At 31.0% G+C, this 15,420-nt stretch overlaps 2 protein-coding genes across 14 annotated transcripts in view; one reads left to right on the forward strand and one right to left on the reverse strand.

Moving 5' to 3' along the window:
- Nucleotides 1-12,908, reverse strand: LOC134685618 (peroxisomal leader peptide-processing protease-like). 12 transcript variants are annotated; one of them, XM_063545538.1, is made up of 10 exons: nt 12,796-12,908; nt 7,075-7,848; nt 5,999-6,147; nt 5,461-5,610; nt 4,669-4,818; nt 3,831-3,952; nt 3,115-3,203; nt 1,704-1,798; nt 922-999; nt 1-115 (listed from the first exon to the last, which is right to left on the reverse strand). In XM_063545538.1, exons 2-10 carry the CDS (start codon nt 7,803-7,805, stop codon nt 102-104), a joined length of 1,578 nt encoding a protein of 525 aa, XP_063401608.1. In that variant the 5' UTR covers nt 7,806-7,848; nt 12,796-12,908; the 3' UTR covers nt 1-101. The 12 variants fall into 12 exon arrangements, with proteins under 12 accessions (XP_063401608.1, XP_063401607.1, XP_063401611.1 ...); XM_063545537.1 differs by lacking the exon at nt 12,796-12,908 and adding an exon at nt 10,933-11,051; XM_063545541.1 differs by lacking the exon at nt 12,796-12,908 and adding an exon at nt 10,604-10,637.
- The window catches only part of LOC134685617 (uncharacterized), a 21,349-nt gene continuing 16,160 nt past the window's right edge, over nt 10,232-15,420 (forward strand). The window contains exons 1-2 of one of the 2 annotated variants that reach the window (XM_063545528.1): nt 10,232-10,462; nt 15,026-15,098. The gene's annotated coding sequence lies outside the window, so the exon portion shown is untranslated. Of the gene's footprint in view, nt 10,463-10,507; nt 10,680-15,025; nt 15,099-15,420 lie in introns of those variants that run through there. The other variant, XM_063545529.1, reaches the window with a different exon arrangement.

Here is a 15,420-nt window from a genome sequence, read left to right on the forward strand (position 1 = left end):
TTGTCAGTACTTTTTTATACATAAAAGTAAAAATATAACAATTTTAAAATAGATATATTTTTAAAACAAGAATGTCTATCACAGTTGTTTGTCCTTTTCCTCTATAACTTACTGGCTGAAATATAAAATACAAATATTAAATATGTTGCACAGATAACACTCATTTATTATTATAACTACCACTAGTAAGAAACGTTTAATAGTTTTACTAATAACATAATCATTTGGTGACTATAGGAAACAGATTACTTTGACTTTGTCCTATTTGAAGCAGCCAAAACGTTTTTGTTTTTTTTACATTCACTTTTCACAGTAGTTTTCTTATAGTACCGGTAGACATGATCACCTTGTGAAAAGTTTTAGCCAATTGCTTGTAAACATTTCTTAGTATGAAGAAAGTTCAGTGTAATTATAAAATATTATTAACAATAAAATTCCAGTGATTCATTTTTTTCTGATCTTTCTAATTGCTCTATTTGGAAAAAGGTTTGCCGGTCAATTTCATGATGACTTGCCTGTAATTCAGTGGTTGTCGTTTGTTTATGTGTTACATATTTGTTTTTCGTTCATTTTTTTACATAAATAAGGCCGTTAGTTTTCTTGTTTGAGTTGTTTTACATTGTCTTATCGGGGCCTTTTATAGCTGACTATGTGATATGGGCTTTTCTCATTGTTGAAGGCGGTATGGTGACCTATAGTTGTCAATGTTTGTATCATTTTGGTCTTTTCTGGATAGTTGTCTCATTGGTAATCATACCACATCTTCTTTTTTATATTCTCAAAAATCTGTGGGTAAATGTATAGGTAGGCTAATTTTGACAAATAGGTTAAGTATTAATGTATAAGACAATAGGTATATCCTTTTTCACTCTGTATCTTCCTTTTTAAAAACAAATAAAAAAATCTATTATATATATTTACCTGTATGTAGTGTGTCCAGCATCCAAAACCTTTTAATATGTTTATGTTTAATTGTAAGATTGTCTAGGATGCTTGCATCTGAAATCAGAGAGAATCGTTAACATTATTATCAAAGTTTTTTTCTCTTCCTTGCAGTTTGAAGACGGTCTGCGGTATAGATATATATACAAAATTTATTAAAAACATTCTCAAAAAATCAAAAAAGAAGGAAATTTAAAGAAACATTTTTACTCCTCTTCATTGTTTTTGTACTATCCAGTATTTCATAATTGAGAAATTCCAAATTTCTGTTGTAAAGTCTACGTCAGAAAGATTATTCCAGAAACCTATAATGTTTCCATGGAGAATTACAATATAGATATTTGTACACAATTTGTGTTGGTATGTTGCTGGATATAAATTATCCTTTAAAGCAGGCGGGGCTTTTTTTTCATTATTCAAATTATTTGTTTTGTGCTAAAGCTAATGATGCATCTTCCTTATGCAAAAGACTGTTTTGGTAGCTCTATTTAGAACCTTTTTGGTTCTCCAAATTCTCTGATTCATATTTTTGGCTTTTTTATTTGGGTTGCAAGAAATGTACATATGTTGTGCAAATTGAAATTAAATTAAACTTTATCTTATTTTTTCTGCTGAAGATTAGTGTTTCTTTTCATCAATCTAGCTTACTCCAACAACAAAAAATTACCATCCCTATAATGCTTTGTGATTTGAGTCTTTTTTCATAACTGCTTATTTTGTGAATTTCATCCTTTAAATATCATTTTTACTAAATTTATTACCTCTGGATGTCATGTACTCTTGAATTATTGGTGCAACTGTTGCTATGGGAATACACATGTTTATATGTGGATATGAAGCTTTTGATTCTGTATCTCTGTAAAAATAGAAATACCATCTATGAAATAATTATTCTTTTTAAACAATAGTTCATGCAACTTCTTAATATATAAAAAAGAAGATGTGGTATAATTGCAAATGAGACAACTATCCATAAAAGACCAAAATGACACAAACATTAACAATTATAGGTCACCGTATGGCCTTCAACAATGAGCAAAGCCCATACTGCATATAGTAAGCTATAAAAGGCCCAGATTCATTAAACAGTGAATAAATAATTAGAAATCAGGGTTTTGTTGTCAGAAAAGTGAAGAAATTAAGGAAAGAGTATTTATCAAGAAATAAACATTCTTTACATATTTTTTTTAAATTTGTTATGCTGTTGTTAATACATGCTGTTCACACATATGATTTGTTCCATTCTCTAAGGACACACTACCTTTCTTAGCTGTGTTAAAAAGTATACAATACAGTGACAGGGTCAGAAAAATAACACATCTGAGTTTAACACATTGATTTTTTATTGGGTGATATTGCTTATACTATACATCACATTATGCAGAAAACACACTGATGCAAACAAATCTGTAGCATGAATTTGAAAGCAGTCTCATTGAAAGCAGTGATGTTGTCTATGGTAGCACATATTATAGATAGTGGTATTTTAAGTTTACCAAACAAAGGGTAAATATATCTCTTTTTGTTTAGGTATTGCTACTTTTGGGTTAAGTATTGAAATATCTAAATGTGTGTTTTTATCTTCAACAGTCCAAAATCAATCCCTAAAATCTCAAAAATGTAAGTCATGAAGGTATACTTTTTTCCTGTGCATATAGTGTATATCAAAATTAAGTTTTGTAAAAATCACTAAGGGATCCCTTCTGTATAATATGCCTTTTTTAGTTATGTAAAAATCACCAAGGGATCCCTTCTGTATCATTTCCCTTTTTTTATCATATGCCTTTTATAAAAAAATATTTTCTCTAGCTGCAAACAATTGTAGAAAAGATGAAAATCAGTAATTTACATACACTGTAATAGAATGCTATTGTCATTTGACAGTGCTCACCTAACAAACTAAGACAAACTATAAAACACTTTGTGCACAATTTGGAAATTAGTATGGTGTTCATGATCACTGTACTAGTATATATTTGTTAAGGGGCCAGCTGAAGGACGCCTCCGGGTGCGGGAATTTCTCGCTACATTGAAGACCTGTTGGTGACCTTCTGCTGTTGTTTTTTTCTATGGTTGGGTTGTTGTCTCTTTGACAAATTCCCCATTTCCATTCTCAATTTTACTTGATACATACACTATAGGGGACATAACAAGTTATGATTTAATATTTACTTTGCATTGCTGACAGGTATACCAACAAGCTGTCCATACTGATTAACTATTGCTCCACCACTGGCACCAGCATGAACTGCACATGTTGTCTGAAAACATAGGTAGTTGCACTTAAAATACAAGTTTGAAATCCTGACTTGAATTTAAGCTTAAAATGAACAAATATATAAACATACAAATCAAGAGTAAGAGCCTGAAGTGTTCACATGGTAAAGTTATGGGTAAACATTAGAAACCAAGGTAACTGCTTTCCATAGGGTATAAATGGATGAGATGGTACATACATGAGGGATGTAGTGGGGGGGTACCTTCATGAAAAATCACGGTAAATATTATTGCCAAATGACGTTAACAGTAATTTTTTTTCCCAAAAAAATGACGGAAAGGACAACTATTTGAGACCTCTGACGAATAATGATAAGCATAATTTGACAAATCACGGTACAATATTAACCAATTTGACGCTAGTGGTAGCTGAAAATGACTGTTTGATGCCTGACGGTAAAGGGCATTACTACCCTCATACATATACAATACATGTACTAACAGAAAAAAACTCAAATAGAACACCTAATACCCATCAATACCCTAGGTATAAGTAAATTTTTTGAATTTATTCTTTCTTTATTCATCAATTTTCTGGTGGTGACTAAAAAGCTAGAAGTTCTTAAGCACACCTTAAAAGTAAAATATTTCTACTAATCTTATTGTAATACCTGAATCAAAACAGGAATGTTGTTGATACACAAAACTTTTGATATAATACCGGATGTTATTGTTGGTTCTAAATTCTTTTCTTCTCCAAAAACAGCATGTCCAATAGCATACACCTTATCTCCTAGAAACAAAAAAAATATTAGTATACAAGTATCTTTTCTATTTTTTTTATCTATACAATATTTTAAACTCCCCCATACATGTAAGCTAAGGACAAAAAAAGGGTTCGATAATAAAATCATTGCTTGTGTAATATCTTCACTTTGCATTTGCATGTTCAGATCTAAAACAATTTTTTTTTACATACTTCTTTGTTTCTCCTTTTGTTATTCTTTTGATAGAAACAAAAAGATGGAGAATTGATTTCCTGATTTTAGTTAAACCTTGACATATGGTAAGGTGGGGGTCCTAAGTCAGAACTCATTACGGCTATCTTAATTTATATATCTGTGTTTTTCTGCAATGGCAGATCTTAGGTACAGTAATCTCTGTTAACCTTTCACTCAACTTTCTAGAAATATTTGGCACTTAACAAAATGGCATACACACTAGTCTTTTGGTGATGCACCTTTGTTTTAACCTTTAAAGGTGTCATCACATCTCCTTTTATTTATATCCATATTAAGGTAAATGGTAGATTTGTTGTGGTAGATAGATACTGACAAAAAAATCTTCAGCTATATCATTCTATAACATATGTACAAAAGAACTAAAGTTTCCCATGTTTTTATGGGTTTTTTTTAGTGTGTATGCCTTGTTATTGTTTTTGTTATGTTTTGTCTTTTTTTGTTGTTGTCGGGGTTGGGTTTTTTTGTTGGAGGGTAGCATAATAATAACCTTGTACTACTGGTTTTGGTGATATATGGATACATTTCCCTGAGTTAAGTGGACTGGTCAATACTGCTATATCAAACTGTTCATCTGCGGGTGTCCTATATATAACCTTTCCTTTATGTGGCTTTTGTTGATTGGCAAACTTTAATTTTACTGAAAAAAGAGAACAGGAGAATAACATTTAATTTCCCTAACAAAATGTTTTTAAACAAATGAAGTGTTATAAAATGATTTTTCTTGTCTATTATACTGGGTTTTTTTTCCCTTTCTGTGGCAAAAATAGAATTTGAATGCACTTTTGTTGCCCTCACATGAATTAATCTATTATTTGTTTGGTGTATTTATGGTACATAGCTCTTCGTGTGTACTAGTATTTACTAGTATACATTCTTGGCTATAAAATGCTTGGGTTTGAGCACTCCTATTGTAGGTAAATCTATAAAAGCACTTTGTTCACAGAAATTTATATAGTGTTATTTTCATTTGTGGCGCTATGATTCAAAGTTACAGGTTTTTAACAATTATTTCTGAAATGCATTCTGGCTTAGTGTTCTGGTTCTGTAGGACAATGCAAGTTCAATAACCTAAAAAAACAAACATAATATCTTCTTAAAGGTAATTTCAAGTTACCCTTCTTGGCAGCAGGTATTTACCAATCTCTGACCCTAGTTAAGGTATACCTGTATTATAATCAGACTTTTAACAACACGGCAAGCCGCTACAGGTTAAAAGAATGGAATGTCCACTATCCTGACCAACCACAATGACAGCTTTCTGACCCTTATTAAGGTATACCTGTATTATAATCAGACTCTTTAACAACATGACTACAGGTTAAAAGAATGGAATGTCCACCATCCTGGCCAATCACAACACCAGATCCCCAGTTATTGCCTACTACAATCAATGGAATATTCTCCATCAACTGACTTAAGTTATTTCTACCTGGTAAAAAAAAGTAATAACTTGATACATATATGTCACAAAAATAAAACTTTTGTTTTTTTGTGTAATTCTCAGTATTCAAAAATAGTTATTAAAATGATGACACAAAGTGATTTTTTTTTTTATCTGTGCCAACTTTTTTCAACTTTTATCCAGATGCAGAAAATATGATATGATATTTTCATATTTAAGGACCCACTAGACAAAGTCCACTTAAAAGTGAGTCTTTGAACATGCAAGTTTGGGAAAAAAGAACAAAGGCAAAATCTGAGTCTACTACTAAGTTTGAGCTATTTTAGCCCAATTATTTTGGATATATCCAGTGGACTTCTTGAAAAGCCTCAAGTTGATACAAACATTAGATCAATTTGCCATGTAAAGAATGTACCTCTAATTACGTTTTCCATATAAGTTGTTTCCACTCTACATATCTGTTTTACACGTTTTAAAACATCTGTTATTGCACAAGCCATAGACAAACCAACCCATTCGTTTGACTTCCAGCACAGTGAAGTTATAATCAAACCTACAAGGTACCTAAATAAACAAATAATATAAGCTGATGTAAGTATATTCTTGAAAGGCTGATAAAAAATCTTTCATTTTGGAATAAATTCACTTTCTACTGTTGTAGTAAAATACAAAATAGTTACTCTAATGAACCTTTGTCGCTCACCTGAAAAAAAAATGTCTTCATCCATGGGCTTATCAAACATCATAGACTAGTAATTGATTATATTGCTTATATTTGAGCTTGTATTGCTAAGATTTTTCTGTTTACTTTTATCTATATCAAAACATGGTTATAATTTTGCCATACATACTAAAAAAAACTTCTTAAAATCGTCATTCAAAGACAATTACTCCTGAAATCATTTGACCTATATATGATTTCAACCTGTGTTGATCTATCTGTAGATGTCTTCTGTTTTACAATAGAGTATTGAATTTTCTGATCAATTACTTGCAGTAATATTGCTTTTGAACCAATGCAAATTAATTTTTTATTATCAAGCATTTAAGGGACGACATCAAAAGTTCAATGTAGGATAAAAAAACTTAATTCACATAGTTTTTTCACTGACCCCCCCACCCCCCTCTTAACTTAATTTGGGAAAAATTGATTTACCAATAGGGATACATGTAAAAATCGATTTTTGATATACAAAACTTGCAAAATTTTAACCCCCACCCCAAACTATTTGATTTAAGTTTTTTATCCTTTATCGATCTTTTGATGTCGTCCCCAATACACTAGAACATTTTCAATATGTACTACAATTAAGTCTACAAATTCAGAAATTATTTCACTATTCAATAATTAGAACACTAATTCTAATATCAGATACAATAAAGTGTATGCAAACTTTCTTCAAAAATTGCAATAATAAATCTTGCAAATTTGTCCTTTTTTCAAAACTTTGCAAAATTATAATGCCCACAAAAAATTTCAATTTACAGTACCTGTGATGACCTTTTCTACAAAACACTGGACCACCTTCTGACCCTGGCACACACCTAGCATCAGTCATTAACAATATCCCACCAGCCTTGTTACTCAACACGCCAGTACTACAGGAATTCAGGAAAATCTCAGGGCACAGACCACCAAAAGGTGTGGCTTCTAATTCTAAATTATCTCCCTTGTCAAGTTGATCGTATGCAAGAACAGAAAGATTGTTATTAAAGCTCTTCCAGTTATTCAATTTCAGTATAATAAAACAGGATAACAGTGCGTAAAATTTAGACTGGTCATCTGGTGTCTCTTGTGAAGAAAAATCTTCCACAAATTCCCATTTATTTTCAGGCAATAAAAAAGAAACAACATTCTGTAATTTTTTCACAGAGAAAATAGCGTGGACATTAGCTGAATATTCTGAGTACAAGTGTTTGTGCAATGATTCACTTTCTGTTTCAGTACCAATGTCAGAACTATTTAGAATAGATCTCAAATTATTATTTGAGTCTTGTTTATGTGTCCTTTGCAAACAGACTTCTGCATTCCAATGATGAAAACTGTTTTGTAAAATTCCTTTATTCTGTATAGAATTTATCTGCTGATCAGTTAACAAAGATGAAACTAAAGTACCATGCGTCAGTACAAGACCAGACTTTGTATCAATGAGTACCCCACTCAGTGTTTTCTTATCTTCTCCGTTCACCTTTACAGACACTACACATCCAGTATCAAACATTGTTTCTCTTCGTTTAAAAAGCTTAATTAACTACACTGAGCTACTGAAAATGGAAAAAAATGTCAAAGATTTTATAGATTCTTCAAAACTGATGGTTTCCTTCATTCAAGCTGCATATTATATGCAATACCCTGTGGAAATTGTTTTATTTGTGAATGCAAAATTTCTTGCTTTGTGTAAAATGTAGTTGTTCTTTTAGCACACAACTTATTTATTCTTGATGATGTTTAAGACTTTTTCAAATTATGGAAAACATTATTCATTGTTGAAGACTTATTAGCCCTAGAATTGTTCTTTATGGATTTATTGTGTATTGGGGTTGCTGTCCCATTGACAACACCCCTATAACATTTTATTCATATTGCATACCATTAAACTTTCTGGTAAATTGGTAATGTTCTGTGGATTATAAAATGTTTTGTTAAAACTGTCCTTTTAAAGAACATTTTAAAAAAAAAGAAAAATCATAAATCATATATTCAAACTCAACCCTTTACAGATTTTATCTAGTTAATTATGCCAGTAAAACCAGCTATGCGAAAAAAATTATCATATTGACTTATATCAGCATATTTAAAAAAAAAAAAAAGTCTGTAATTGAAAATAATGGGTAATCATGTTCAGAATCACAATCAAAACTGCTTTATGCTTACATTTCCAGGGCTGACTATCTAATATGTGTATGTAGTCACATACAGGCTAAATATCAAATGGCAAGACAGACAAAATTACCAAGGACAAAAGTGGAAATCCTTGTTTTAACTATATACAACTATTAACAAGAGAGAAAAAAATATTTGAAAAAAATCATTCTAGTTGATGAAATTGGTGTTCATTAGCACTTTTTTTTATCATGTTGACCAAATTTAAATCAAGCAAGGATAAGTGTTTCTTGTTCACCTTGTAGTCTGTTAATTAACACACCATTTTAAACATTTGTTTTGATGAGTCAATGACAAATACTTGTTTTTGAAATCATTTTTGTTTTCAAAGTTGTTAAAATACTTGTAAAGTCTATAGCTGTGGCTTCATTATCTATAATTCATAGGATACCATTTTTTTGTGGAATTCATGGGTATAGGTTAACCAAGAATTAAAATAAGTTATATTGCAGATTTCTACAATTCACAAAATCAAATATCTCTGATACTACAATTAGTCCTCAAGCCACTAAAAATGGTATCCACAAAAATCACATGAATCCAAATTATTTGTTTATTTTCTTTTTTTTAATAATAATTAAGGCTCAATTAAGTTTATAGATATAGACAATAATGAGTATTAATACATATATAACAAACAATTGTTCAATCATTAAAGGGGGAGTCTGTCCATCATGTGTACAAAGGGGATTAACTCCATGTCCACATCAAATATTCATAAACATATTGTCCTTGATCTGTGTCTCCATTTAACTAAAGTAAAGAATTCATGTAATCGCAATATAATAGTTATGAAATATATAAAAAAAAAAGTCAATTATAGAGAAGAAAAAAAAATCGTTTTTGTACCACATAATAAGGCAGCAACCATTTGATTTTCTGGGGGGGGCTATGGTTTTTTAAAAAAAAAAAAGTTTGTTTCCAGTTTTTGCAGAAAAAAATAATTTGTTTTTGATTCTGAGAAAAAAAAATTGTTTGTTTCACCCTCAGCTGCCACTACATGTAATGCTAAAATTGAAAGAAAAAAATGTTTAAGACTTGTCGCGAAAAAAATAGATTGATTTTCGCCGCAGGCGAAAAAAATAATTTGTCCAGAAAAAAAAAACCATAGCCCCCCCTAAAAATCAAATGGTTACTGCCTAAGAATTTCATAACATTATTTACATTTAATACAGAGAATTGACAAGCTTACAGATCACTGCATAATGATCATTCACAAACGAAATAATCTAAATCTGAGAATTGTATTGCTGTCTGTAAATTTCTGTCAATGTCAAAACACTATAAGATCTAAAAATAGAACAAAATAAAAATAGAAAAAAAATTAAGATTGTTTTCCATTCATTTGCACAACATGCAAAACTTAAACACTGCCATATAAAAAGTTAAGTTTTGTTTCAAATCCGGCACCTGTATTGCAGAAAAGAGGACAAGAGTTATAATTGAATAATAAATCGCTAATATAATGAAAACGGGCACCTGCTACTTTACACTTCCGTGTGTATTACGTCATAGATATATGTGTATAATGTATGTAGTAAAAAGCGATAATAAAATGCTGCATAAAGAGAAAAATATATTGTGTCAATATGTTTTGTTGTTAAATTACTATTATCAATGACATGAAATAACACTTTGTAAGTATGTTATGGGCGCGGTTTAACTGCAATTTTCCTATAAATGGATGACTAACAACGACCAATACATTTGCTCCAGGGTCAAAGGTGATGAATTTACGTCACATATTAAGCCACGAAATACCGCCCCGAAATTATCACCAGTTACGCTTTAATTCGGGATAAAACAAGTTTTTAAGCATACTAAATTTATACAATAACACTAAACAATGTTTTGAGTTTACTTCTTTCTCCGTATTAATGTGCATTTTAAAAATTAAACACAATAAATGAAAGATGAGCTCATGAGTTCAAAGTTGAAATCAAACCATGATCAACCAATTGTAAGCCCCGAAGGTAACAGGCATGTTACATGACGGTGAGTGTTCTCTGAATATTATTTTGCTGATAAAATTTGCAGGGAATTAGTCGGGTCTAGGGGATCAGTTGTATTTAGGCCAATCTTTGTCATTAAAATATGCAAAATGTACGAAAATAATGCAAGAAACGCGTAGATTACCAGACTGGTCACGTCGTGATCTGTTGATTGCGATATTGCATTGTTCGGAATGAGGTCAAGAAGTAAATATTTTGAGGTGATAAGTCTTGACAAGGAAATCATGTTGATTGTATGCATTATTATTTGAACCAGATCACGAATATCATATATTTGACCAAACGTGACTTTGACAAAGGTGGTGGTTTCACGTCCTAGATGTTTACAAAATTTATATTTCGCCATGAGATGATTCATATTTGGACTCCGTTGTGGAATATTTTGTTTTGAGGAAAATAACAATTCGTGATTTAATGAAATATTTTGACATTTGTCCTTCACTTTGAACATACTTAAACTGTATATTTTCCTGGGCGACATATCATCTGTGAAACCACTTCAAAGGGAAACGACATATTATTAAAAAGTTTCATCTACGCAGTTGGTTAAAATCGATTATAGTTCATTCAAGAATCCATTGCAAAAAGAATAATTGTCACGTCAGCAATATTTTTATTATTATGGCCTACAATCTGTTGTCAAATGGTGTTAATAGTTGTCATAAGTTTTGAACTTAATGATCAACATGTTTGAAAGTAAAAATATAAACTACAAAATAAATTAAAAAAAATTCTTTCCATACAAATAACATTTATTTTTCATTGTCAAGTTTAATATTTGGAACTTTATAATGTAATCAATCAACATATCTCATCTCTTATAGGTACAAATTCAGAAGATAAATATCAATGAACATTTAGCTCTTAAAAAATTATTGTGTGAGATTTTAAACCCACAATTCCGCCAAAAGAATTTATATTTCTTAAATAGCTAATAATTTTTGAAGATATGGTTTGTTACCAATCAACATGCAACCTACAATTGTAATAAATGTTGTCAGCAGTTTCACCGTTATATATTTGATTTTTAACATACTAAAATTCTTAAACATGAATCCAAATTAAAAAAAAGTCCATAGGCATAAGACAAGATTAACAGTGCATGGTCTTTTATTTGTTGTTGTTGCTCAAAGAATATTTATTGTTCCATCAGTTGTGGGCCTCAATGGGCAGCATGACCAAGAGAAATATATTATGATTCAGGTTTATGAACCTGATAATCAGTATTACCAGTCAACTTTTGTTGATTGAGGTGACAACTTAATTTTTTTACTTCCTGTTTGAAACCGAACACAGAATCTCAACTTAAAACAGTGTCTCCGCTTTCAGACAACTTTTTAACCAATTTGTTTTTGTCTGCATACCAAGTATAGAGCTTGGCCTCAACACTCAAAATTTTCTCAGACAAAATTCAACTAAATCTTTGTTTTTTTACATTGTCAACTTTCAAAATATTATACTCTGGAAATGTCCTTGTAAAACTTAACCATTAAATTGCATTACTATCAGTAATTTAGTTTAAACATATATATATATATTTATAGTGGATTAGGAAGCAAGTTATTGCAACTTATATTAATCCGTCTCCACCTTGCAATGCCTTGTAGCGATATTAGCATACTCGTTTAGATATCTACAAGGGTGTCTTTAATTTTACGTGGAAGAGTTATGGCTCTTAACAAGGGTTAGCCATTTATTGCCCCCATCTGATGGTGTAGAGGTAGTGCAGAAAATTTGATCCCTAAAATTTTCAAACCAAGAATCTTTGTGTTAGTAGTCCACCATGTCTGATACACTAACCACTACACCACAAGTATCAGTACATTTCAGTTTGAAGATCATTTAGATGTGATGCCCTTGTGTTTTGGTCCACCAACAGTGAATTAATTAGCAATCAGATTTCTGGACATCTCTGTGTTAACAATTTTAATTTTCATAATGTTTCCACTAGTAGAATTGAAAATGGAAATGGTGAATGTGTTATAGACCACAACCCTACCAAAGAGCAAAAAACAGCTCAAGCTCAACACTGAGTAGGGGAAACCATGCACCTGGAGACCGGCTTCACCCACAAATGTGTACTACATGTACCAGTTCAGTGATAGTGGACATCACACCTTAACTCCAAAACACATAAATGAACAAAATTAAAAAAAAAACATTCAAGACTAACAAAGGGAGAGGCTTTTGCATCTGACATTTAGAATACTTTATACCTTCAAATTATTTTTCATTTCTTTTTCTTTGTTGTGTGGATCGGTTTGAATTTTAATTCCTTATTGAACCTACATGTATGCCTTTTGATATCTTACTCACTTATTTTCACAGAGTATATTGCTGATCGATAAATCCCTTTAGCTCTTCTTGCAGACATCTTGAAATTCTTCTATTAAATGACTGTTAGTGCAATCATGCCAATGTGTTGTTCACAACTTAACTCTTGAAGTTGACAAGAACACGATTGATTGATTGATTGTTTGCTTATTATCATGATTATCCAGTGACAAATACAAATGTAGAACAGAAACAGGTAAAAAATACTTGTACAACAAATCTGTTCAAAAGTAGTATCAAAAAATGAACTACTGACACGGTCACTGAAAAATGAATGTTATAAAATTAACATGTTACTTTGTACATGATACATGTGATATAGGGTCATAATTACTTTAAGATATAACTTGCATGTACCTAGGAGAAGCCTTATTTACTAGAAAAAGTACATTGGTACATTGTAGTTTGTTTTGACCCATGTCTTGTGCAAATTACACATGGACAGCAGTCATTTTGCCTTCAGAGTGACATGACTTGTGTCTAAGAACTTAATCACAGTCTAGTGCATATGCATGTTATAAACTGTAACTGAATATTCATCTGATCAAGCTGGTACCAATCCCTGAGGTACAACTATGCAAGAATGATTGATAGCCACAATCTATTAAACGGTTATAGTACAGCCATCAAAATATCAAGACTGTCCTTTCACTCAGTAAATCCCCCCTTATGTTTAAACATTTAACCCATCCTGTTGCACTGGTTATGCTAATAATCTGACAGCTATCTAGACCTATAAGGTCTGGAATACATAATAAAGGAACAGATAAACACCTGATAAAGTCTTTGTGCAATGCATGCAAGGCACTGAATATAAGGATTCCTTTCAAAAAAGGGAAATACAGATAGCCCCAGACATTCTAAATGCCTATGACAAAATGAGAGAGAAAATCTTTAGGAAATGTGGCTCATCATCACAATATGATAATTTAATTTCTTTTGAAAAGTCACAATATTAAAATTAAAGTCCAGTTAGGGTTATTAAGCAGATAGTTTTAACAGACCACATCTTTCAATTATTCTATTGTCATACAACCTGTGTAGATTGTGGTGTGAAGACCACCATTGAATATGCACATAATTATATATTGACATGGTTTTTTTTTACAGTATAGACATCTGTCTTTAATCAAGCTGTCAGCCAATTATATGTACAATTACATTTGTTACCTTTTGCTTTACCTGTACACTACTGCTATGATTATAGGTGCTAATCACTTAGTAGACTAACCTCTGTGATATACAAGTATACAAGATTCAATAGTTTATTGACTATCTTCTGTGTTCATGCACCAAGCATTTAGCATGTTTGGGTCATTTAATAGTTAAAAATAATCTTTGAATAAAACCCATCACTAAACAGTATTATTAACACAGGAGTTCAATGATGGTGGTTTTTACAACGTGGAGGTTGACAATAATCTATAAGAATGTCTGGATTTAGGGATTTGGGGTCCTTCATCTCTGTATTCAGTTATTTTTTGGCCAATTTTGTCTTTGCCCATTATTCTTGATTATTGAGCATCTCATTATTCTCTTTTCTTTATTTGTCCATTGCTCCCTATTCCTATCTTTTTTGCCCATTATTGTTTATTCTGTAAACCCCATTGGATATCCATACCCTCATCTATACATCTGGCATCTGTCTATTTTTCCTCAAAAATTGAACAGGTTTCCACTTAAAAAATTCAACGAATCTTTATTAATCCGACCAACTCACCCAGCAAGACAGCAATATCTTCGAGTTGATATTTCAGTCAGAAATCATGTTATGGATCCCATCTTTTGTTTACCACATATTAATCATGTGATATTTGAGTAAATGGACTAGAAAAGAGGAATATCAGAAACTTCCATTTTGTAACCTTTTTTGGAAGAATCAAATGTTTATATTCTTCAAGTAATAAAAGGATCAGGCCCATCAAATTTGTCTACAAAATATAAGTGTAAATGTTGTTTGTTTTCCATAAGAATTATAATAATTGTCATAAATAATTAAAAAGATAAATTTGATTTTCTTGAATATTTAACATCAATTCAGTTATATATGGACATGTATATAAATATGTTTTGAAAAAGTTATAAAAATGCAATAGAGTTATCTCTCTTTGCATGGTACATGTTGATCAACTGATTTTCAATTTTTTTGTTTCAATATGTAACTTATCATTATGTTAATTTACAAAGAAGGTTTTGTATTATTTATTTCCAGGTATGACTTAACATCAGAGTTTCCAAATGACACCCCAACACAGACTCTGCATAGAATCACACTCACTATTAGAGTAAGCAACAACTTTAATGTTAAATTTAAAGTAGTACATGATACACTGTTTGTCTAAACTGTTTATACCAAAAACCTCGTAAAGACCAAAGATACTGCCCATTTATTTGTCTTTGAAATACTATATTTCAATTATCGCGGACATATCCTGTAAATAGTCATAAAAGTTAAATGTCATTCATTCCATTTCATCAGAAGTTAAATATAACAGGAACATGAGGAAATGTCATCTTATCTTTTTTCATACACTTTCATTGGAACAGATCTGTTCAGAGTGTTCATAAATAATATTTCCAGAAATACAGATAATTTCAATCACAATT

This window comes from Mytilus trossulus, chromosome 9 (assembly GCF_036588685.1).
Source record: "Mytilus trossulus isolate FHL-02 chromosome 9, PNRI_Mtr1.1.1.hap1, whole genome shotgun sequence".
Taxonomy (NCBI): Eukaryota; Metazoa; Mollusca; class Bivalvia; order Mytilida; family Mytilidae; genus Mytilus; species Mytilus trossulus.